The following is a 25,119-nucleotide window of genomic DNA, read 5'->3' on the forward strand; positions in this document are numbered from 1 at the left end:
ATTTTTACCTGTGTGTGTTGCGGTGCTTTCTCCCAGAGCCCTCCCGTGGCTCCATGCAGCTCCCAGCCATGCCAGCAGCGTCAGGGAATCGCGCTGCTGCCGAATGGGGAGATCTGCTGAGGCGGGCAGGAGTTCGAGAAGACATTTCACATGGAAGCCCCAAGTAACCTAGTGATTCTTAAACTGTTAATGCATATGGTGAAAGGAGCCTGCCCAGGAAAACATGGGGAAATTTAAACAAAGCCTCTCCCCGTCTCTCCTGTTGTTTTATTAGCCAAGCTGGGGAGCTCAGCACTGGGATTAGAGCCCGGGGCTCCTGGCTTCTGGCCTGCTGAACACATGGGTTTTACATCACGGGCTGTGCTCTTACGGTTCAGCCTGGAGTTTTCCAGCATGATTCTGTCTCCGGCATATTAATGGGGCATTTCCTGATGTTTTGGGTTTTGTTCTTTTCTGACCTAAATGAATTACTTACCAGGGACTCATTCAAGTTTGCAAACCCATGCGACTAGGAAGAGCAGTAGCTTGGATGCTCACTTTGGAAAAATGTCTGCAGGCTGAGGATTTTGTGGGGTCACATCCTTCTCCTGCAAGGCTCCCAGGCACGATGCATGGGGATCAGTTGCCACAAGGGCTTCCTTGCTCAGCCCCTGCCTGTAGGTGTCATGGCCCAAAGGCCACAGCACTTAGCAGCCATCCCTGCTGCGCACCAGCCCTGGCACTGCCTGGCCCTGGGGAGCAGTGGTTCAGGAAATCAGATGGCTGAAAACTGCTCCTTCTGCTCCCCTGAGTGGAAACAGGAGCCCAGGCACTTTTAGAAAAATGCAAGTTTTTTGGCTCTCAGAAAAACGGTTACTTTTCAGCTGCGCACGTAAGAGCTGGACAACAGTCCCCAAAGCTGTCAGGAGCAAGACTAGAGCACTGAGCACGGAAAGCAAACCCTGGATGTCAGTTAGCATCACACCTGCTGAAATTGGTGGGGGTTCTCCAGCAAAGAGATGGGAGCACAGAGTTAAGGGCCATGCAGTGAGGCAACCCTCTCCTCTCCAAAGTTGGGAAGGACAGCACCGCTGCAGCAGCCAGTCACAAAAGCAGAAATAAAGGTAATGGGGAGATTTGCCATAAAGTCTTAAAAAGCCAATTGCAGCATGTGTAATCTGTCAACAAAACTGAACAAACACTGACTTCAGGTTTGGCATTATGGCAGGGTGAGGAGTGCCCACTTACCGCTTACTTCCATCTGTCTTCCACGTCACTGGAAAAGTGTTTTGAAGTGATGAGAACAACCACTGCCTGGCACTCCAGACACACATGTACACTGAATTCATTAATGGCAACTTGCACCTGCAGTTAATTTCTCAACTGTAAGCAGTAGCAACATCCAAGTTTAAAGCATCACCATTTAAAGCTCAACTTCCAGAAACCTCACCACACACAGAGAGATGAATCTTTATTTTAGGGGAAAACTGAAATTATGAGAGCAGTTTCACTTGTTTTTACATACGAAAGAAGGCACACCTGCACATTGTTCTACTTACAGACTTGTCATGCAAAAATGAACAACTGGCTGGGCTATTTGCAACATGGCCCTTGGAGCTCACGGTGCCACCTGCAGCCGGGGTCACCCCACAGCAGCACCAGCTGAGCAGCCCAGGGCTGCCCCCTCCTCACAGAAGTCAATGCTGAAATGACCACCCTAATCCCAAGGACAATACAATAGTGGCAGAATCAAACTCCCCATTTTTAATTTTTTTTTAAAGAGTAAAATTCATTAAACTGCAAAAAGCCTGCTCTGGAAAGTTTTATTCTAAAGGCTTTATATCTGCTCCTAGTTCTTTGGAGAAGTAATCTGTCAGCAATGCTATCAACTTCTGCTGGAGACTGGCATTTTCCATGACAAGAGCAATCAGCTCAGATAAACCACTCCACTCAAAGGGGCAGAGAATAACCATGGCTTCATCACACAATTTCTTCTTCTTAAGAGGAGGCAATTCCAATAAAATCTGAGAGACCGGCTTGAGCTGTCCAGTTTCACCACAGAAGCAGTCATGAAGTACTGCTCCTAGAAAAGAGAGATGTTACTCTTCACCAGTTGGATATTAAAACCTGAAATTCTATCCACAGCCTTCACCAGTGTTCCCACCTTTACTAGAAAGCAACGCAGAGTTGCGTATGCCTGTACTTTAGGTTTATGCACAGTGTTCAAAGCTCCAAGGATTTTTAAAGCTTTCTACATCCACAGCAACCACAAAGGAACTCCTGACACAATCCAAGCTAATAGTGTCCAGCTAGAAATCAGAAACAAAATAATGCTCCTTCTGGCACTAGTCTCTAGGATAAGCTCTCCTACTAAATAAAACCACACTCAAGGAAAACTCGTGACCAACAACTGCCTTATCAGTGCCATTAACCCATCACCTCTTACAAGAGATTCCCAGAACGACCCAGCTTTCTGCTTCTGTGCAGCTGCACACCACAGTCTCCCCTTCCCATGAACCCACCCTGCAAAAGGTGTCACAGACACCAAATCCATCAGCTCCTGGGCTGGACACATCCCTGCTCTCATCTGCCAAACCAACACCCCCCGCACCGCCCACCCCAGCGTGGCAGGAGAGTGTCCCTAGCTGCTCAAGGTGACAGCAGGGACACCCTCTGCAGCTGGTGGCAGTGGCTGCTGCTGGGAAACCCCGTCACACTCCTGCAGGGCTGTTCTCTTCCAAGGGGACACCAGCCTGACCGGCAACACAGGGGCATTCCAAGAGCAGTTCACGGGGCTGATCCTGCTGCCCAGAGACATGGAAACCCTGAGGGAAGGAAGGACTGGTGCTCCCAACAGAGGGGCCTCAGAACTGACTCTGTCCCCAAAATTCCAACCTGCAGCCACTGCTCCAAAGGACTCATTTCTGCACTCACAGAGATGCAGTCTTCCATTAGACAAGAATTCCTTGATTTGCACATATTACTCAGTTGGCAATTTTTCCCATGATACCACAGAAATACTTGAAAGCCTACAATGGCTGAATTTGTCTTCAAGGAGCTTTTATGAGAACATCAATATCTGATTCAGGGGCACTTAATGCAAAAGCCACTACAAGTATCGATGTCCAAGTTCTTCATTTCTTGAGACACAATTTGTTACGTGATCGCACTTGTTCCCCTAAGCAACACATCCACAATCCATTCTTCTCAGAGCAAGGAGTCCTTAGAAAGCACCATGTGCTGCAAGATTATCCAGTGACCACTGCAGATGGAAGGTAATTCATTCTCTGATTGTTGGTGCATGGCAGCAATAAGGACAATCCTGGCTGTCCAGTCCCACACCTGGCCCAGCTCAGAGCCGCTCCCTTCACTCTGCTATCCCACCCCTGGGGCACTGCTCTACCTCAGCAGGTGGGAACCCGGCTCTACCAGCCAAAAGCAAATGGTTTGTTAACAGCCTGTGCAAAGCATTTCAGAGCCGCCACTCTCCCAACCTCCCACCTCTGCATGGGTCCCCCTCTGCAGCACGGGAGCCAAAGTCAGCAAGGTCACTGTTGCCCTAGAAGGAAACACTGACATGCCTTCCTGACACACACCTCGTTTCTAAAGAGCCAACATGTGAAACGGCACCTTGTAGAGCCCCCAGCGCTGCACACCCCTTGCCTTCAACCCACTGCTGCTACAGAGACTTGCTAGGGAGTTAACCACGTTTCTTTTTCCATAGCAAAATACACTTACCTATAATCACTCCAGGTGGACCTGCCAGCAGACTTTCAATAAATGCTCCTGCTCCTGCACCTGCCAGGAGATGACGTCTGTTGACATCAGCTGCCATCGCCTTCTGGTCCGAGAGATGGCAGAACAGCAGAATCAAATAATCAACATCAATGGGCATCTTGGTCAGTCAAATCCTGGAAAACATATTTTAAATTATGTTTGGATCAATGCAACAGGGACTAAATGTTGCTGCTAAACAGACAGAGTGCAGGAGTCTATGAGACTAAAAGGACAAAGGTACAGTTGATACAGGAAAAAAATACATTCTCTTTCATTTCTGGGAAAGACAATCCCACTTGGAAACAGCTGAAGGTTACTGAATCTGAAAATGAAATCACAGGGCAGACCTGAAAAATCTGTTTTTATGACAAATTCAGAAGAATAAGCAAGGACAAGTACCAGCAACGGGACACCTAAGAAAGTTTCTGTCTAATTCTACAGTATATTGGCTGTGACTCAAGCAAATGCCATGCGCATTCAGCCTTGCACACAGCTCTGGGAAAAAGGCAAAGCAGAGCCTCACTCTACTGCAACCAGCAGATCAGAGTTGACAAATCTGTCTCGTATTTTCTCCTTGTCTTAAAACTTGCCACGAAACAGTTTTTTGTTTTCACATATCACTTCTTCTCCTCATTTTGTTACATGCTTAAATACTTACACACTGATTTCTGAAGACAGAAGGGCACAGGTTTCAGAAGGAGTCAGAAGAGAGACCTGGGACTGGGAATCAATGGGGGGCTCTGGAGTCAGGGCATCAGAACCTCAGGGGTGTTTCCTGGGATGCCTTTATGAGCCAGGCAGCCCAGCAAGCTTTCACTCTGCATGGCTTTCTTAGCCCAAAGCTCTTTTGTACACTCCTCTAAGACTTTGCACACCCTTTGCATCCCTTCCCCACTCCCCAGCGGTACCCAGAGGAAGCCCATTGGTCCAGACTCTGTGTCTGGGGCTACAGAAGTGGGGGAGCCTCCCAAGACTCTTTGCCCAGCACAGCTCAGATGGCAGGAAGGAGCCTCACAGCACTTGCAGGGGTGTCTCCTCTCCAATGAGAGGCTGTTTTTACTGGCTTGGCAGGACCCAGCTGCTCTCCCTGACACACTCCTAACACAGCTGACCTTATGGAATCACTCCAGCGGTGCAGAGAGAGGAGTAGTGCTGTGCATTAACCCTGCAAGGGCCTCTGCCGCAGAGCTTTCCGCTGCAGCTCATGCAGGGGAGACACCCCCCAAACCTCAACGAGACAGGCTGGTGTCAGTCACACCCATCCTGTGGCCAGGGGAGGATTTGTCTCACTGGGTATCCTGCTTCAGCCACATATCTCCATTCTGCTAACACCACATACAAGACACATACAACGCCAGCAGGCCGAGCAAGCCTCTGCATCCGTGCTGGGTCCCAACAGGCACTTGGGATGTCACACGCTGCAGCCATCTGTTTGCAAGGGAACAGCCTTAATGATGAGAGGTTCTACATAATCCACTAGTAAAGAGCTACAATGTTAATCAGAGGAGGATGACAAGTAGCCTGTCATGGTTTGCTATTTCAAGACTTCAGCAGTACCAGTGCTGTTCCTCTAATGCAGCTGTCAGAAGTATAAAACGGGGTCTGAAATGCAGCTGGTGTAGCCCCCGAGCAAGGGCAGAAATGGTGTGCTGTGTGTGTTTGGGATAACACATGAAAACAGTATTAATGAACCAGAGCCAGAGTTCACCTACCCCAAAATCATGAGAAACGGCATGTAAGAGGCACCTATAGAGCGATCCTTTGCTGGTTTAGTCTCTCGTCAGCCCACAGTGACAAGCTTCTCGAGGCAGCGGTTGATTCTGGACAAGTGTGTTTAATCGTCCTTGCTGCCACCATTCTGCTTAGTTGCTCTCTCAACACATTTTTGTTTTGGCACCCAGAGCATCTTTCTCCAACCAGTTCCACGATTCCCAGCTCAGTGGGTGCACCCTGCCTTCTGTGCCATGGTATTGCTCCTGCTGTTCACCTGTGTGCCGTTCACAGCTGCAACCAAAACTCTCAATTAGTGTCTTTTCCAGGTTGAGTAGTTCTAAAGCAGCCCATCTCCCTTTACACAGATGCCCTCCCATACTGTGTTATCTTTCTCCGTAATCTTCCTAGCTCTGCAACACCCCTTTTGGTTCAAGAAGGACTAACCAGCGCGGATCAAACAGACTACACAGACTATTCAAGTTGTGGCTGTGACCTGGATTTATTCAGCAGCCTAACAACATCTACTGCCCTGTTCTTGGTTTTCTTCCCTGTCCCTCCTAACCTTCTTGTTCCCTTCTGACCTGCTGCTGAGCACTGGGCTTGTATTGTCAGAAATCTGTCCACAGTGACCACAAGCTCTTTCCTGAGAGAAAATAGGTCACTCAGAACCCAGCGCTGTGACTGTACAGCCAGCGTTATCTTTCTTCTGGGGGTATTTACCAACACTAACCAACACCTACCGTTCCGCTGACCACTGGCTCATGTCGATGCTGGCAGCTGGCGGCAGGCAGGGCAGTGCTGTGGGCAGGTGGCTTCATGGCCCGGAAAGGCTTTGCAACCCTCAGTTATAGTCAAGCATCATCTCTCTTCCTTGACATGTCAGCAAAGCATGTGAACACAGTGCAAACTTGATTTCCTTTGAGACCGATGCACACCAGTATGGTATTGTACGTACAACACGGCACCAGCAGCACAGGAACTGGGGCTCTTCAGTCAAGCACAGCAGTGCTGGGGTTTAAGGCGGTGGCACTGGGACCACATCCTCTGGGCAGAGTTAGGAGACGGTGGAGGCCATATGCATGGGTGGGATGTGAGCTGCTGCAAAACACTGGAGCCACTTTGTTAAAAAACACTTGGCATCATGCTGCCTTGCATGAATGTTGAAGGTCCCCAAAGATGCGCCAGGGCTAAACAAAAGACATGGGGCAGCTTTGAAGCTGGCTCAGCTGTTGGGGTGTGAGCAGCCTGTAGTTGGTTAATTGAATTACTGGTTGCTATCTGAAGGCACCATCCAATTTTGGTTTATTGCATAACAATACAGTAAATTACACACAGTAGAAATACATACCTTTGTCACAAGGCTGTGTGGCAGCCTAATTATTTATTATAAGCAGAGCACTTTGAAGACATAAAGCGCTACAAGAGCGCTCCTTATTATCCTCATGGCTACTTATCATTAGTGGCACGACGTGAAGGCTCAGCTTCGCCCTATACTCACGGGGATGTGCTGCTGCCATTGTCAGCAGCCCCAGTCACACAGGGCCGGGCTGGGGACATGAAAGCCTGAAATTAGGATTAGACTCAGCAGCAGTGTAGGTTCCTGCAGGGTTAAACGTCACAGACAGCAGAAAGCCTCAAGTATGCAGGCGGCTGCCAGACAATGGGAGGCTGTTCACTGTGGTTATGGAAACAAATATTTTTATACACAGATTCCTGGAGAGAATGGCTGGGAAAAAGCAAGCAAGCCCCTTTTATGGAAACCAACAAAAATCAGATCCAAGAGCCTGCCTTGCCAGCACCCTATTTAGCATTTTATCACTGACTTTTTGCTTGCACAAGCAATTAATAAACTGCAGTTGGGTCAAAAGTCTGTTATGTGAACTTTAGCTTGTGGACAGGCACAGAGCAGGCAGCTGATTCCTACTGATACTCCAGCAAGTCTTTCACTTTAACGCGGTATTTGCCTGTCTCCTGCCTTCTGGAGTGACTGGAAGCATTTGCTCCTGCAGTCTCTCTTTCCCATGCCCAAATATTACTTTCAGCCATTGGTGCTATTTGTATCCTTCACTGCTCTAAAGGCGAGCAAGTCTTCAACTTATGATTTCAAACATCTGGTTATGTGGGGCTTAAAATTAACCTTGAAAGGCAAGGTAGAAAAGTTAGATATCCCCCTCATTTTGGCCTGGAAGAGGAGGATTTTTAGAGCCAGAGATGTTTGAGTAAATGCAGGTTGCAGTCAAAAGTCAGAGCTACTCTGGCTGCCTTTCTTGCAGAAAACTTCTGCTGGTATTAAACAGCACTGCCTGCCAGGGAGAGGGCAGAAATGTAGAGGAACTATCCATTGGCACAGTTAGCTGGGCAAGAACAAAACATCACATTGGAAGTGCATACAAATAGAGGAATGAGCTAACTTACTTTTCTGCATCAGGATGGGCTTTACCCACGGGCTTACACGCCCCAGCAGCAGACACGGATCTTCTCCAGCTGGGAGGGAACGGCGGTGCCTGGGGACAGAGAGTTGGGGCTGATGGCACCTCTGTCCCTGCTCCGCCATCTCTCCCACCAGGAACCTTCCCATCTCTGTGTTCATTCAGGGGCCAATTCTGACTCAACTGGGTGATTCTCCGATTGTTTTGTCATAGCATCTCAACACAAGGAGCTGCTCAGGGAGCTGCAGTGAGGTGCGGTAAAAATAAGACCTTCCAAGCTTTTGTTTTGTTAGATCAATTTTGACTCCAAATTACAAAGATTATTCATAATATCTTATTGACTAATACAAAAATAACAAAGCCTTCAAACTGTCATCACATTATACGTACAAGGGAATATCCGAGTGTGCTCTACTCCAAAGCAGCATGTCAGAGCACAGGAAAGATTTAATTTCACCCTAAATAACTCCTGCCCACTGAGGCAGAGCAGGAAATAAGGAATACTGAACATTTACATCCTGGTAGACACTCCTGTGCAGAGTCTAATTAGTTAAGGTCAAACACCAGTGTAAATATTTCATTCCCCTGCAACAAAGAAAGTAGCTACTTTACACAACCTAGCAGTTCCCTCTTCATCCCGATTGCTGTGAACCTCTACTAACATTCATTACATTCCTTCTTCTTCAATGCTCATGTCCCGACCGCAGGGTCTGAGCATGGTTAGCTGCATAATAGTCCTATTACTTTTGTGTAACACACCATTTCCTATGGAGAGATTGCAAAGTGTTTAACAAAAAAGGCATTCAGGAACGAGATGGGAAGTTACTCAAGGTCACCCAGCAAACAGGCAGAAGAGCCAGCGAAGGTGATATCCCTTCTCAGGCCCAGCAAAATGGGCTTTCCACCAAGCCACGCTGCTGTACCTGCTGACAGCTGAAGCCTTGTCTTTGTTGGAAGGTCAGCAGTGACACCAGATGAAACCGCACCATTCTGAGGGAATTGCAAAGGTACAGATGTTCGAACGCAGCGTCTTCACCAAATGTTGAAAGCCGTAACGTTCATGTTTGCTTAAATCCTTCCTGCTGAACAGTCATCCAAAGAAACTAATGCCTTCATTTTTGCAGACTTCAGAATGATTTTATATATTTACCTCTTAGGCTCCTCTGGAATTCATAAATCACACTTAATGAGAAGTATTAGCACACGCTTACTGCAATTACATGATGAATGTTTGATTTCTGGCTTACAGCCTGAAAAATACATAGATTTCTGTGATCTCTAGAAAGGTAAAGATGAAACCTCAAGTTTTAATTAGGGGCTAATAGCTTTAGTTCACTGCAATGCAAAGGCCTTTGGTTTCTTAAAAGCTTTCCAACCCAGCTGAAAGTCTGCCATTCAATTAGTCTGGGGTTATATATCAGCTAGTCAAGCCATGACAGCCTTTCTAAGAAGGTAGTGCTTTCTTCACAAGAGCTTTTACTCTGGGTAAAATGATGCATTTCTTTGACATCCTCTGGCTGCACCAGTGCTGCTAAACTGCTGCTGGAGACCAACCTCAGCAGGTCCTACCACTGCAGCTACGCAGGACTGAACCCTTGAGTCTGCCTGTGTTTCACTGGCGAGTGCTACCGGAGCTGCTGCAACACTGCGAGGAGAAAAGGGAAAAATGTAATTTCCACATGAATCTGCATAGTCTTTAACAGAAATATTAAGATTAGTATAAATGCTGTGTGACCGGAAATATGTGCATGTGAAAGCACCATAACAACAATTAAAAGAGAGGCCTGTATGGACAGTGAGGGATGCCATTTCATCAAGCAGAGGAATGTGTTGCTGCCGTCAAGCCCCACACTGCTGAAATCACAGCACAGACAGTGGGACAGAGGCAGAGGTTGTAGCAAATCTCCTTTTGATAGCCCAGCAGGCTAAAAGGGAGACAACAGCAACAGGATATAAAAGATATCCTTAAGGTTATAAAGGATTTGTCCAAAAGCTTAGTTCATCATTGACAGTCAAGAAGAACCCAGGAGAGAAAGTGAGGATTTGATTTGTCCTCTGTGTTGTGCACAAGCAATCCCAGTCAGACCATATGGACAGGTATATGAGAGTATGGCTGTGTAAAATCAATTTGCTTAGTGACTTTGAATAATACAACCTTCTTCCCCTACTATAAGAACTTCCAGTTAGTTTTGTAACACTAATTTCCTATAAACCAACCAAAAGGGAAAAAATACATGCTAACCACCATCAGGCTGCAGTCATCAAATTGCTGTCATCTGAACAAAACACGGATGGATGCTCTCCGTAGCTTTTTGTTGTGCATGTCAAAGAGAATTTCACTTCTAAAGAAGAGCTATCCTGGCCCACCCAAGTCCTTTGCAGCACAAGCCATCCTCCCAAAAGAAGAGGTGAGTGTTACTGGTGTGACGGATGCACCATTCATCCGTGATGACTGGGAGCAGGTGACCGCAGCCGTGCCATCCCACCCCACCCATGTCCCACACACATAGGGCAGGAGCTATAAATCGTGACCTGTAAGAGAGGAAAGCAGTTCTGCCGGGGCACAGCGGCCTGTGATCAGGCTACCATGGATAATACAACACACCGCACCACTGGTATCATCTTAAACAATGCGGTGAGAAATAATAAAATAATAATAACAAACTGCTGGTAGTATCACACCCCACCGCTACTCTCAGTCAGCAGCCGTCACCCGCACAGCCCACCATTGTTGGCCGGTGGTGTCATTGCCACCTCGCACAAAAGCAGCTGAAGGGGATAGGTGAGTGACTGTCCAAAATCATCCAGCAAACCACGGCTGCAGCAGACCGGTCAGCTTCCTTCAACAAACTGCCCCGAGTCTGGCAGCAAAGCACCTCTGCAGCCCACCCTGCCCCGCAGAGCCCCGGGCAGGGGAGCAGCCCCGGCCACCAGCTCCCCCAGCAAGGACAGACCCTGCCCAGAGGGCTGCACACCCACCTCCTGCCAGCAGCCCACGCAGCCCTCTTGGAGAGATGGAGGCTGTTGGGGAACATTCTTCCCCAGCAAAGCCCTCTGTAGGTAGAAGGAGAGAGGTTGTCCTTAGAAGGACTGCCCATGTAATGCTAATCCATGCTACTTTTCATAGTTTAGTAAGAAGTGAGAACTGATGTTACACACACAATGTAAATGGGTTGAGCCAAGAGCCACTAGACCGTCTTCATGGGGGCATGTACTCACCCTGCCAAATCTCAGCTCTGAGGTTCAAAGCAGCTCCCTGCCTGAGCCCCGTTTTGGTAGATTACTGCCACCGGTGAGGTTCTCACTGCCTCCTGTAAACATTAGCCAGTTAATGGGAACTCAGAATTATCTGCTTTTACAGTTCTTTGTGCTCTCTGGAACTGCTAGATGTACAAGATGATCCAGTTTCACCCAAATCACTCCAAATCAGGAACAAATCTAGATGTTATGGTGGGCAAGACAGCAAGAAGTGCTGCGGTGTGGATGTGCCTTGCACCAATCATTTCTTCAAAGCACTCTGGAAAAAGGAATAATTTCAGGGAACCCTCTTCCACAGCAGAAGGATTTCACCAAAACCCTGTAAAACCTCCAGTTAGTGAGCACTGTAGCAACTAATTAGCCCGTGTCACAGGCGCTGTGGTGGCCACCATGGTGCACCACCCGAGCGCCGGCTCCCTGCCCTTAGCTCAGGATCTCCATTCCAGTTCCCGTGCTCCCCCAGAGCACTGAGCCCAGGAGCCTCCACCATGCCGTTGGGAACAGGACCTTTAGGAGGACTGTGTTGTGACAGTGACCACCAAAAGACCCGAATTTCACAGCCCAATGCTCCTCGGTCCTGCAGGGTCCATGGGAGCAGCGGTTACGCACGGGCCATTTGTAGGCGAGACATGAGCACCGCTCCAAAGGCAGATAGAGCTGTTAGGGGTGCAGACTTGAAGGTGACAAAACCAAACAAAGAAATGCAAACTCCTCAAAAACAAGCAATTATTCTTTCCTCGCTTGCCAATCCGCCTCTGATCAGTCTTTGCGAACTGGCGGCTGCTCAGCTCACAAAATCCACTTGTCCTTCTGTAATCATGAGGGTAAAACCACCTTCCTCTGCCTGATTGTGTATTTTTTCACTATAATTAAATGTGACATGCAGCTGCAGTAAATATTTGTGCAGTCATAGCTCACATATGATAATCGTCAAAAAACGACTTCACCAGGGAATGTGCATGAATTCTAGTCCAGTCTGTAGTTAGGCTGATATTTCTAAACTAATACAAATTCATTAAAGCCAGAAATGTAACAGTCCACTAGCAAAAAAATAACTTGCCTTTACTTTTAACAGGAAAAGATAACTGCTATCCATATAGTAAGGCTGTCTTGATAACCTGAATTTAAGAAATAATCTGATTGCCACTAGGTGGCACATCTCAATTAGTAATCTGTGCTTGAATTCGTGATTGCCTTTTTTTTTTTTTTTAATATTCCCTGTCTTTGCTAACATAACACTTTGTAATCATGCTTACTTTCTATTTTTAAATCAGACAGCTCTAAGAAAAAAAAAATTAACTAAAAATACACCATCTGCCAGTGAAAATCAAGCTTGATTCTGTCACGTCTAAACCCAAACCAGGTTAATAACCAGAATCACAGATGGTTTCTTTATATGAACATGTACATCTCCCCGCAGTGACTCTTTCAGCTGCTTCCCAAACCGCTGGCACGGCATCACCTCGTTTCCTAGGCGACAGCTGCGCCTCGCACTCAGCCTGGACGTTACACGGCCAGGATGCATTTCAGAAGGTTCCATCGCTACCCATGGTGGGTCCTGCACTGCCTGGGATGCAGCGGTGGGCAGGCACCGCGCTCCAAAGAACAGCGACAGATGGGTACTGATCCATTCTCATGCAGTTGCTCTTTTCCTCAGATGATCAACTCTGCTGCAGGATTCTTTTAACTTGTCCAAATCCCCACAACAGGCTACACACCAGATATCATTGTGACCTCGATACGATAGCACAGGGCTGTAGTCAGAGCAATAAAAGCAGAATTTGATCTTTCTCCAGCAGTCAACAGTAAGGACTGACAGAAACCACTGAAATACAAACAGCGAAACCACTGTGGGCTGTCACGCTCATTATCCCTCAGTACTTATGAATCAGGGTCTCCTCAATCAGAAGCGGTTATTTCCTAATTCTCATGTGTCCAAACACACTTTGGATGAACACTTGAGCTGGCTTCTGTTCTTCTTCTACTACCATCAGTGAAACGTGTTTCAGACCAAACTGCAAACCTATTGCTACCACTTCGAAAACAGGTATCTGCCATCTTCTAAGAAGTTCAATGAGAATCAAACCTGTTAAACGATACAGAGCATACATAGAACTCAATTCACTTCTTCCTGGTTCTACTTCAGTCATCTGAAAAGCTATGGAACTTAAAGTTCACTGATGTCTGAAGCCACCTTGAAACCTGCTAATGATCTGTTTAAATACTGGATACTGTTATAAATTGAAACCACCATCTTCCCCATGGGCTGCTTTGCAATCAGATGCCAACTTCTTTCATGTCTGCGTTTGAAGAGACGATGAGAAGGTGCCAGGCTCCATCCCACTCTGTCATTCAATCACCTGCTGTTGTTAGCAGTGGATCACTTTGCAAAGAGTGCGTTTAATTAGTGAAATAACCAGAAAATTGCAACTAAAAGTAACAGGGTACCTAAAAATATTTAGATGGATATACAGACTGTGTAAAGTTGTAAAAAGCCAATTGCAGCGTGTGTGATCTACCAACAAAACTGAACAAACGCTGTCTTCAGGCTTGGCATTATGACACTTTGACAGGGTGAGGAGTGCCCACTTACCGCTCACTTCCATCTGTCTTCCATGTCACTGGAAAAGTGTTTTGAAGTGATGAGAACAACCACTGCCTGGCACTCCAGGCACACATGTACACTGAATTCATTAATGGCAACTTGCACCTGCAGAAGTAAATTACTCAACTGTATGTAACAGCAATATTCACCATTTAAAGCTCAACTTCCAGAAACCTCACCACACACAGAGAGATGAATCTTTATTTTAGGGGAAAACTGGAATTACCAGAGCAGTTTCACTACATACAAAAGAAGGCACGCCTGCAAATAGTTCTACTTACAGACTTGTCTTACAATAATGAACAACTGGCTGGGCTATTCGGCAACATGGCCCTTGGAGCTCACGGTGCCACCTGCAGCCGGTGTCACCCCACAGCAGCTGAGCAGCCCAGGGCTGCCCCCTCCTCACATTTCAGCACCAGATCTTAGAGTTCATCTGCCCTACAGCAAAACACAGGCCTCTATGATGCTTCTTAGCAATATGTTAATGAAAACAGAGGACCAGCTGTTTGGATTCAGTCAAGAAGCCAATGCTGAAATGACCACCCTAATCCTAGGAACAGCACAACAGGGGCAGAATCAGCTCCCCATTTTAAATTTTTTTTAAAAGAGTATTCTTGCCGTGCTTTCCCATTCTAGGACACCATGAGCTACTACTCATGCACAGGTTGGTTACCTGTTGCTTTATGCCCTCCTTAGGCATCGGCTTCACTTATTACAGAAAGGAATAAATAACTCAAGAGTTACAATAAAAATGTGACAATAAGTAAGTAAGGATTGAGATCTTTGAGTTCACAGTAAAATAATCTACTTAAAACTTTCTTTTGAAGGACTGAAGCAGACAGGAGGTAAAATTCTTCCAAGTGCCCTGGCTGCTTTGGCACCTACGTGTCATTCACAGAATAAACTTAAAGCACTTTCACAAACAGGATGAAATCTCCTAAACAAAACACAATTACTTTGAAAATTGTAACTAGTGATACATTAGTGTAAGAGAAGTGTAATTCCCTTCAGTGACTTTGAATTCATTCCTACTACAGTGTCAGTACGATGCAGTCATCTAATACTATCCTTACAAAACAAATACCCAACCCCAAAACACTACTTACACCTACCTACATTCATAATTAGTATTGATAACTAATAATTGCTATGTTGAAGAAACACAACTGTCAGAGTAAAATTCTTTACACTGTAAAAAGCCTGCTCTAGAAAGGTTTATTCTCTATACTGTATCTCTGCTCTTAGTTCTTTGGATAAATAATTCATCAGCACTCCTAACAACTTCTGCTGGAGACTGGCATTTCCCATGACAAGAGCAGTCAGCTGAACAATATCAGTCCAGTCTAAGTTCCGGAGAATAACAATGGCTTCATCATAGAGTTTCTGCTGCTCAGCAGGAGGCAATTCTGATAAAATCTGAGGGACCGGCCTGAACTGTCCACTAGTCATCCAGGCGCCACACAATCCACCAAGTGCTCCTCCTAGAAAAGAGAGAGAGAGATGTTAATCTTTACCTGTTAATGTTACAACCTAAAATTCTATCCACAGCCTTCATCAACAACGTTCCCAGTGTGATGAGAAATCAATGCAGAGCTGTGCATGCCTCTAACTAGGTTTATGCACTGTGTTGAAAGCACCAAGAAGGATCCACAGCAATCAGAAAGGAACTCTTGACATAATCCAAGCTAATAGCTTCCTGCTAGAAACTGGAAACAGAATAACGCACCTTAGGGCACTGGTCTCTTTAGTGTAAGTTCCACTACTAAATAAAACCACACCCAAGGAAGGGAAGCGGCCTCAGAACTGATTCTGTCTCCAAAATTCCAACCTGCAGTCACTGCTCCAAAAGACTCATTTCTGCACTCACAGGGATGCAGTCTTCCGTTAGACAAGAATTCCTTAATTTGCACACTTTACTCAGTTGGCAATTTTTTCCATGATACCACAGAAATACTTGAAAGCCCACGATGGCTGAATTCATCTTCAAGGAACTTTTATGAGAACATCAATATCTGATTCGGGGGCACTTAATGCAAAAGCCACTACAAGTATCGATGTCCAAGTTGCTTGTCTCTTGAGACAAGATTTGTTACATGATTGCACTTGTTCCCCCTAAGCAACACATCCACAATCCATTCTTCTCAGACAAGCAGTGCAAGACTATCCAGTGACCACTGCAGATGGAAGGTAATTCATTCTCTGATTGTTGGTGCATGGCAGCAATAAGGACAATCCCAGCTGTCCAGTCCCACACCTGGCCCAGCTCTTTGTGTCAGTGGAAGTGCACTTGATTGCAAATTCACCTTGGAACTGCCCTGAAACCTACTGAAGACCCAGGGTCATTTACCTTTGTCATATGAAAAGTTAAATCAGGGTCTTCTGGTTTGGTTGCACTATGATTGGGACACAGTTTTTGGTAGACTTAGTATTTCTTATTCTATATACTTATTAGTGTATACTTTTGGTATACAGTAGTAGGTATACTTGTTCCAGTGCCTTCACCAGGTGCTGAAGAACACTGAGCTTGACTGGGAGACATTAGGAAAGCTTAAACAAACCAACAAAACAAGAAAACACATCCAAGAATAACTTCAGTGTTTCTCTTCACCTTGCTTAAGAATGAGGCCATTTACATTTTTACTTTTACTTCTAATTTACAGCTTACAAACTTCTTACAAAAGTTTAATTTCACTTCTTTGTTCCTGACAACTTCAGGCATATGTTTGTCAAAAATATTATTTTTGGCTGTTGGTTAACTCTGAACTTATACAAGAAGTAAATACTCCGCTCCATTTTGCACTTATGGTTATCACTCCTCACATATTATTTGGTCATTGTTTGTAATCCACCTTGCTAACCCTCACACAGGCATACTGCAATTCACTCCTATATCAGTGAGCCTGTGAAATCGCTGGAACTGCTCACATGAGCAAGGAGCATTCAAGGATCAAGGCCCACACCAATTCAGTGAGAAGACAGCTTTCAAACCAGACAACTCTTAATTCAAGAGCTACAGAGGAGAGACAATTTTTTACTACTAGTCTCTAGCCTTCCTGTAATTTTCCATACAAGTGAAAAAGCTAAGTGATGGGGAATAATGAATTCCAGAAGAAAAAAACAAGTTCACCAAGAAGTGGATAGCAAGTACTTCTAAAATAGAGAAATAAGTATTATTTTTAATAAAATCATGAGGAAGATGATCCTCTCCCTTGCTAAGGCTGACTAAGAATGCTCATTCACCCTCACTTTACACACAGAATCCCACAGAATGTTAGGGATTGGAAGGGACCTCAAAAGATCGTCTAGTCCAATCCCCCTGCCGGAATTCTCCCAACTGCTTCCTTCACTCTGCTATCCCACCCCTGGGGCACTGCTCTACCTCAGCAGGTGCGAACCCGGCTCTACCAGCCAAAAGCAAATGGTTTGTTAACAGCCTGTGCGAAGCATTTCAGAGCCGCCACTCTCCCAACCTCCCACCTCTGCATGGGTTCCCCTCTGCAGCACAGGAGCCAAAGTCAGCAAGGTCACTGTTGCCCTAGAAGGAAACACTGACATGCCTTCCCGACAGACACCTCGTTTCTAAAGAGCCAGTATGTGAAATGGCACCTTGTAGAGCCCCCAGTGCTGCACCCCCCTTGCCTTCAACCCACGCCTGCTACACAGACTTGCTAGGGAGTTAACCACACTTCTTGTTCTAAAGCAAAACACACTTACCTACAGCGATTCCAGGTGGACCTCCCATCAGACCCCCTATAAATGCTCCTGCACCCGCCAGCAGTGCTCCTGAGCCAGAGTGTTTGACTGCAGCTTTCATCCCCTTCTGCTCCGAGAGATGGCAGAACAGTTTCATCACATTGTCAACATTGAGGGGCATCTTGGCGAGATCCTGGAAAAAGATGTTCTAAGTTATCTTTGGATCGCTGCAACAGGAACTAAATGTTGCTGCTAAACGAACAGAGTTCAGGAGTCTATGAGGCTAAAAGGACAAAGGTACAGTCAATACAGGAAAAAAATACTTTTGCTTTCTCTTTCATTTCTGGGAAAGCCAAACCTACTAAGAAACTGCTGAAGGTTACTGGATCTGCACATGAAACCACAGGGTAGACCAGTATTAATAATCTGTTTTTATGACAAATTCAGAAGACTAAACAAGGTCAAGTGTGGCAGATGGCTGCCCCACTGGCACCCAAAAGCAACAGGAACCTCCAGGTTGATGGAGCACCATGGTCATGCCCACACCCCCTGGTTGAGAGACAGGGCCTTTGGCCAATGTTACGCTTGCTTGAAAGACTTCTACAGTGCACTCACTGCCTTTGCCTCAAGGAATTGCCGTGTGCATTCAGCATCGCACACAGCTCTGGGAAAAAGACAAAGCAGAGCCTCACTCTACTGCAACCAGCAGATCAGAATTGACAAACTTGTTAGGTATTTTCTCCTTGTCCTAAATCTTGCCACAAATCAGGTTTTTGTTTTCACATATCACTTCTTCTCCCCATTTTGTTACATGCTTAAACGTTTCTGCACTGATTTCTGAAGGCGGAAGGGAACAGATTTCAGGAGGAGTCAGAGGAGAGACCTGGGAGTGGGAATAAACAGGGGGCTCTGTATACAGGGCATCAGAAACGCAAGGGTGCTCACATACAGGAGTCTGGACTCAGCAGACACGTGAGACGACTCTCATTATCTCACTCACTATGATTCACCACGTCGGAGAGCCGACAACACAAAACAGCTGTCCCTGAGAGTTACCGTAATCTGCTTTTCCCCGAACTGACTGACTTCCACAATTTCCTAAAACAACCGAATCATTATGGATGTAAAAAGATATTTTGGGAGCAAAGAAACCTGAAGCTGGGGCATCAGGTTCCTGCAGTGTGTAGAAGGTGCTGTCCGCAGAAAGCCACCGCATTGCTCCATCTGCCACTGCCAGCACCGCGAGGTTTCCTTAGGGCAACGTGGCAGCTCGAGCAGCGCAATGGTCATCAACTGCTCCAGGGTTTCTCTGGATAAATAAAAGACTCTTTCACTATTAGATTCAAAGTGCAAAGCGCTTCAGAGTGAAAAAAACACAGACCATAATGAAAACAGGAATCACACTGCTACCTGGTGGTGCACAAAGTGCTTTGAACACACCAAGTTGTAATAACCTGGAATAAAAAAAGCAGGTAAACGTTCAATGGGAATTATCTCCTTCCAATAAGACTAAAGGAAATCTGAGGCCTAACCTGTCTAGACACTCAGGATATCCCACTTACCTGGACTGCCAAATTACAAGGTATATGTGAAATACTGGCCATAACTCCTTCAGCCCTTAAGTTTTTTTAGACCCACTCAATGTCTTTTTAACTTACAAACTGAGGGTGGATTTCTTTTCCATTTCCTAGCCAGCTCCTCCATCTTGAGGGCAGTATTCAGAAAAGAGTGAGTTACAGATCGCTTGCATCAACTAGCTGATATTGAAGCCAAAACAAATAGATTTGCAGTTAAGAAAAAAAGAGCTGACACTTGGAAAATAGTGCTTGGTCCCCTCTAGAGACACTTGGCACAGAACATCTCAGTGGTATCTCCAAAATCTAACTAAGCCTGAAAACTGAAGGTGCTTTCCCCAACTCACTACAAAAACAAATATCAGCTCACTAAAATTAATCAAAGTCTCCTGAAGATTTTAAAATTTATTAAAATCTTTATGGCTAAAATAGACTGAGCATAAAATGTAATTATAAACTCTTTCAAATAGCTGAAATTTAATTACAGTTCAGATATATTTTTTTATCCTCCGACAACGCCTATTTCGGGTTTACTATCGCTGAAGCGATGATTCAGCTGCAATGTAACTTGGGGGAAAAAGAAATCGGCAGTCAATGAAGAGGTCAAGCCGAGCCCAAGGTTTTTAAGCCTCTCCTCGCCGCCCCCAAAGGCGGGGGGTGCCCCGCCAGACCGCTCGGCCCGGACCCCCACGCCGCCCTCCCCGGGGCGGCCCCGGCCCCCGCCGGGCTGTGGGCCCCGGCCCCGCTCCGCAGTGCCGGCCGCCGCAGCCGCACCCGGCACTGCGGCAATCTTCCCCCCGACACGGGGCCGGGGTGGAGGGCGCTCCCTGCGCAGCGGAGCGAACAGCGGGGCCGGCCCGAGCAGAGCCGGCGCCGAGCCCCGCGGCGGCCCTTCCTTCCTCCCTTGCCTCCCTCCTCCTGCCGCCTCCCGGCCGCCTACCTCAGCGGGCAGGGCCGGCAGCACCCGCGGCTCCCGGCTCAGAGGAGACCGGGTAGGACACGGCTACGGCACCGGGGGAGGAGCGCGGCCCGGAGACCCCGCGCAGCGCAGCCTCCGGCCCTGCCCACCCGCGGGACCGCTCCGGCGGTGGGGCCGCCCCGCCAGGGAGTGCCGAGCCCCGGCAGCCCGCCCGCCCTCACCTCCGCGCCGCGCTGGGAGCGGGGCGGTCCCGCAGGCCCGGGGGAGCGGGCCCGGCTCCCTCCGCTGCAGCCGGGTCTGCGGCGGCTCCCGCGCCTGCTCCGCGGGGAGGGCGCGCAGCCCGGGGCGCGTTGGGCAGGAGCTGCCGCCGCCTCCTCCCGCCCGCCCCCGCGGCGGCACCGGCAGCAAAGCGGCCCCGGGCCGCCCCGCTCGGTCCCCGCCCGGCCCAGGCCAGAGGTCTGACGGGCGTCACCGCTCCCCCGGGGCTCGGAGCTCGTTTGGGTACATAACGGCACGCCCCGGGGAGCATCTGCTGCTCCGGTGCGCGGACACGGCCCTTGTGAAAACCATGACAAGGTGTCACAGCGTTTCCAGGTGCTCTGCTCTGGGAGAGAACCGGGGGGAGGAAGAGAGGGACTTCTGCCACAGAATTCTATTACCTTGTTTCCCCCAAAGTAAGGCAGGTTCTTATATTAATTTTTGCTCCAAAAGATGCATTAGGGCTTATTTTCATGGGATGTCTTATTTTGCCATGAACAACAGTCTACATTTATTCTCAAAGCATCAACATTTATTCAAATATGTCATTGCATTCTGGAACATCATCATAACTCTCCAAACCCTGAATTCCATCCTGAATTTCTTGTGACTCTGTTTCCTTTAGAATAATTTGCCCCAGTTTCTCGTGTCTAGCAATAGCACTTTCCTTGAACGAGCACCTCTTGTCCATGTCACCTGCTCTGAGCACATTGGCAACACAAGTGGCAGTTGCCTGTCAGGTGTCCGCTTTTCTTGGTGAAGGGTCTGCCTGTCCTGCTGCATTCTGTTGCCAATTAATTTTACTTTTTTTACATGTATAGCTGCCTGGACACTATTTAAATTGACTTTTTAAATGCCCTGTAACTAGGGCTTATTTTTGGAGTATGGCTTATATTTTGAGCATCCTCAAAAATCCTGAAAAATCATGCTAGGGCTTATTTTAAGTGTAAGTCTTATTTTTGGGGAAACAGGGTAGGACAACCCTGGCCCTAATCTGAGAATATAACCTGATAATACTTTTGCATACTTTTCACGCAAGTTTATTTCAGTCACCAGCCCGGTAAAGTGCAGCGTGCTAGTCTGGTACAGCACCATATGTGATCAAACAGGCTCTGCACTGAAGCAGCGCTCAACAGCTGTGTCACATATGGCTCCTGAAATATCACAGTTTTTCAACACCAGTACGATCTTTGGAAAGTTACTGCGTAATGTTAAAAATGCTGCCGTTTCGCAAGAAGAGATTATTAACAGAGGTTTTTGTCAGCTAAGCCCTTATTATGATTTCATTTCTGATTTAAGGTAAAGCATCTCCCCTCGGTTCCTTGTTGAGAAGATGAAAAAGCAGGATGAGGAAAAGAGGGAGGAACATAACTCACAAATTTTGTCCCTTTCCTGTGGCTGCACTGGGGACTTCTTAACCTCCCCAAGCTTTATACGATCACATAAAATAACCCTCTGTGTAACAACTCAAAATGTTACAGGTCTACTGGTGCTCTTGATTTTTATGATTTGAATGTAAAAAGCAAATGTAATTCCTAAAATGAGCAAAGATCAAAAATGCCATCTACATTTTAAAAAGTAATACCCCAAACTCCAGCTGTAAGCAGCCTTCCAAGGGGCAAAATTAAAAGCAATGAAGTCTGCCAACCATCAAAGGAGGGGATTTTTATCACTCTATCCCAAAGTGAATCATTACTTCACTACTCCAGTTAAAAATACAAGTTCTTAGGGCTACATCAGCAGGTATTTATTATGTCTATTTTTTTACTATGGTAGAAGTTACTAAAATGAAAATGTAAAATAACAGTGCAACATGTATCCTTCAAGGATGTACATGCTGCTGCCAGTCATGCTGTTCTCTCAGAGAAATCCAGCTCTGTTGAAGTCAGCGGGAACCTGGTTATTGCAATGAGCTGGTTAAGCTGTGATTCTGTACGTTGTGACCAGCCAGCACATGATGGCATGCCCGTTATTCTCCTTGGCGAGCATTAACCAATACATGTGAATCAGCACACCATACATCCCACCGAGCATTCCGTGAGCCCAAGCAATCAGCACAGAAATCCTCTCTTCAGTCTCACTGAGGCAGCAAGACCTGCAATAGTTTTTCTCCCGCCCAGGGTCGGTACCCAGTGGGCTCCATCACCTGCAGCCGGTTGGGAAAGCGCGTCCTAAACGTGAGAAAAAGATGCGAAAAAGGACCGCACTGCTGGCTGCGTTCTCCTCTACAGGGATGTGTATTCTGGCTGGATTTGTCACCGTAACTCTAGCGTGTATTTATGCATTTTAACATCTACTCTTAACAAATAATTAGCACCTGAGATTAATTCTCACATGCTTTTTAAATTCTAGGAGCTGGTGACATGAGAGCTGTTCAAGGCGGTCCTGCTGCAAATCTGATCCTGCCAATAATCTCAATGTACTTGCTGGCCTCTTTTAAGTACTAGATGTCATTGCTATTCTGATATCATAGTTCTCTTTGTGCCCTTTATCAGCATTGATGCACTATTTAATTTCCTTTATCAGAATGTTGTGCATCTTTTTACTCTTCAGGTTACTAGGAGCTCTGTACTTTTAAAAATCAAGAGGGGAAAAAAAACAACCCAAAACCTTTCACCCCCCAAAAGCCTCAAGTCATCTGTCAAACGCAAGTATCGGAGATCAACTACAGCTTTGGGTTTGATGAGCCACTTGGCAAATTTCTGTCAAGTCCTTCCCTAACATACAGCAGAACCCAAAATAACCACAAACCAGTTCAGGATGTCCTCAGCACGCTGGGTTCACTGTGTAACTTCACGGCTTTTGACACAGTAGGAGACAAGCCAAGAGGTGCCAGGAACGGTTTCAGCTGGAGAGGGGCTGTTGCTACCAACACAATGATTCACTCTGGCTTCCAGCCTGCTCCTTACGGCATCTCAAGAAAATGCCACCAGCAGCAGGCTCCGTCTGGAGGAACTGTCCAGAAACACCTGATGCAATTATCTGAAATACCTGTTACCTTCACAGGAAACCTTTATATTTTTTCTTAAGACTAGGCACTTAATCTTGTTGGACAGAAAGAAGCTGTTTCTCTAAATTTTCTTCTGTGCCAGGACTGAGCAACTGTCTGCACACAGACTTAGTTTCATCATGTCATCTAGTTGCATTTTTTTTTTTCCTTAAAAACTTTAAACTCCTTTCTATGAAAACGGCAGGAAAAAAACATGTGAAACTTGAGGCATGTACAAGTAATACAGATCCCTTTCTCTAAGTTTGCAAAGCACCTAAGAATAGTCCTGAGATTCCCCTTGTCAACTTGGATATGAGTGAGGATGATTTAATTTACAATGTTACATCAAAGCAAGGACAAGAGAGGAGAAATGAAGAAATGTCATCTGTTCCCCAGAACATGTGATGGGAGTGGCCCACAAAGAAAGGGGATAGAAGATGTGACATAGCAGGTTTCTATTCATACCGAAGTTTAGGAGGGTAAGAGATTTCTATTCATTCCCTCAGAAGTCTGGGAAACCCTACTCTGCACTGAAGAAAAGCTGTTTTGCTTATCCCTGTCTAATGTCTGGGGCCCTAGACAATATACATCTCTCCCTGGGTCTATAGAGTCCTGATACGTGTGCTCGCATAGGGTCACAGGAATAACAGCAGCTGTTCTGAAAGTGTCTGCCGCTTCTGCTTCATATTATGTTTATCATTTGAACCTTCCCTTCTTGACAACAATACAGTTCTATAACTTCTGAGTTCCTGATATTATACTTCGGATTACCAAGAAAAGGGTGAGCTTCTCAAGATCAAACAAGGCACAACCTGTATTGAAAATGAATATAAAGTAATGCTATGGCATTTAAGTCCTTAAACAGAGCCACTTAGTAGGGAAAATTTTGCAAGTGCAGAATGGCTGTTTAAAAGGAATGACAATCTCTCTGGAACTCTGTGCAACAAGGAGAAGTTACATTTCTAAAACCAGGAACCTAACTCCAATTTTCACCTATTAACACTCTTCACCTCTCTGCATGCCGGTATAAATAATTCAAGAAAAATTACCGAATCACTACAGGAAGAAACAGTAGCAGGTTACAGAGATCCACTACAAGCAAAGCATATGCTTGATGGCAAATCTTTTCCCCATTTCCTACATTAGATATTCATCAGGGTCTGACTTCTAATTGAATGCAAATAAAGGATATAACAGGTTTTTGCATATGAAGTGAAGATATAGAACATCTGTCTCTTCACAGCCTTTCAATGTACCTTATGTGACATTAAGCAAAGAAGAGGTTTGCCTCATCAGCTTGTAGGAAACGGTGAATGTGACTGAATTAAATCATTCCACTGCTGTTGTAAAAGGTGCTGCTTTGGTCTCCCTGCATCCTCTCAGGTGATAAAGTGCCAAGTTGGGCAAAATCAGTTTCAGTGCCAAAAAGATGGACTACTGGTGCAGAAGGTCACAAAACACTATTAATTGCCTTATATCATCTCAGTCTTGAAAGATGATCCAAAAATATAGGCTGGCGCTTTGGAATAAAGCACACACTGCTAGCTAGCACTGTCCAAGCAAGCAGTTAAAGATACTTCAGGCTTATCCTTACTTGCAAACACTATACCTGTCTTCTGCTCTTTCAGACTTTTATTATACTAGTCATTTATTATTTGGTTTTTTTTACTGCTTCAGCAGCGTAATTCAGTAATTGTGTTTATTGGTACAGAGTAGCCATTTTGTGGCCTTTTCAGAAAAAGCTACAGCAAATTTAAATGTAAAAGTCGGTGTCCTGAAATTAGCTTACATGTTTATATGTTATAGCGTGTATGAACACTGAAGTGGAAATAAAATCCTGGTTAAAAAACAGATACACAGAATACCTGCAAGGTTTCCAGAGATGAGCTAAAAAAGAACCAATCTTTACAACCTCTTCTGCC

General features: G+C 46.1%; 2 protein-coding genes and 1 long non-coding RNA gene across 6 annotated transcripts in view; all 3 read right to left on the reverse strand.

Moving 5' to 3' along the window:
• Window positions 1-1,433: 1,433 nt before the first annotated feature.
• On the reverse strand, window positions 1,434-12,861 carry LOC309444644. Of its 3 annotated transcripts, none has more exons than XR_014185120.1 (3): window positions 12,619-12,861; window positions 3,718-3,890; window positions 1,434-2,062 (listed from the first exon to the last, which is right to left on the reverse strand). It is a non-coding gene; the product is annotated as an uncharacterized lncRNA (long non-coding RNA). The 3 variants fall into 3 exon arrangements; XR_014185121.1 differs by lacking the exon at window positions 12,619-12,861 and adding an exon at window positions 4,415-4,689; XR_014185122.1 differs by lacking the exon at window positions 12,619-12,861 and having other exon boundaries at window positions 3,718-4,020.
• Window positions 12,862-13,946: 1,085 nt separating this feature from the next.
• LOC309444916 (protein C19orf12) lies at window positions 13,947-18,749 on the reverse strand. Its single transcript, XM_082063231.1, has 3 exons — window positions 18,610-18,749; window positions 17,479-17,650; window positions 13,947-15,245 (listed from the first exon to the last, which is right to left on the reverse strand). The coding sequence occupies exons 1-3, from the start codon at window positions 18,745-18,747 to the stop codon at window positions 14,980-14,982; spliced, it is 576 nt and encodes a 191-aa protein (XP_081919357.1). The 5' UTR covers window positions 18,748-18,749; the 3' UTR covers window positions 13,947-14,979.
• Window positions 17,514-25,119, reverse strand: part of LOC309444915 (uncharacterized protein F13E9.13, mitochondrial-like) — a 49,157-nt gene continuing 41,551 nt past the window's right edge. The window contains exon 8 of one of the 2 annotated variants that reach the window (XM_082063226.1): window positions 17,514-17,650. In XM_082063226.1, the coding sequence (XP_081919352.1) occupies window positions 17,622-17,650 (29 nt within the window). In that variant the 3' untranslated portion in view covers window positions 17,514-17,621. Of the gene's footprint in view, window positions 17,651-18,616; window positions 18,767-25,119 lie in introns of those variants that run through there. The other variant, XM_082063228.1, reaches the window with a different exon arrangement.

The sequence above is a fragment of the Streptopelia decaocto genome (assembly GCF_964273445.1).
Source record: "Streptopelia decaocto genome assembly, chromosome: 11".
NCBI classification, from domain to species: Eukaryota; Metazoa; Chordata; class Aves; order Columbiformes; family Columbidae; genus Streptopelia; species Streptopelia decaocto.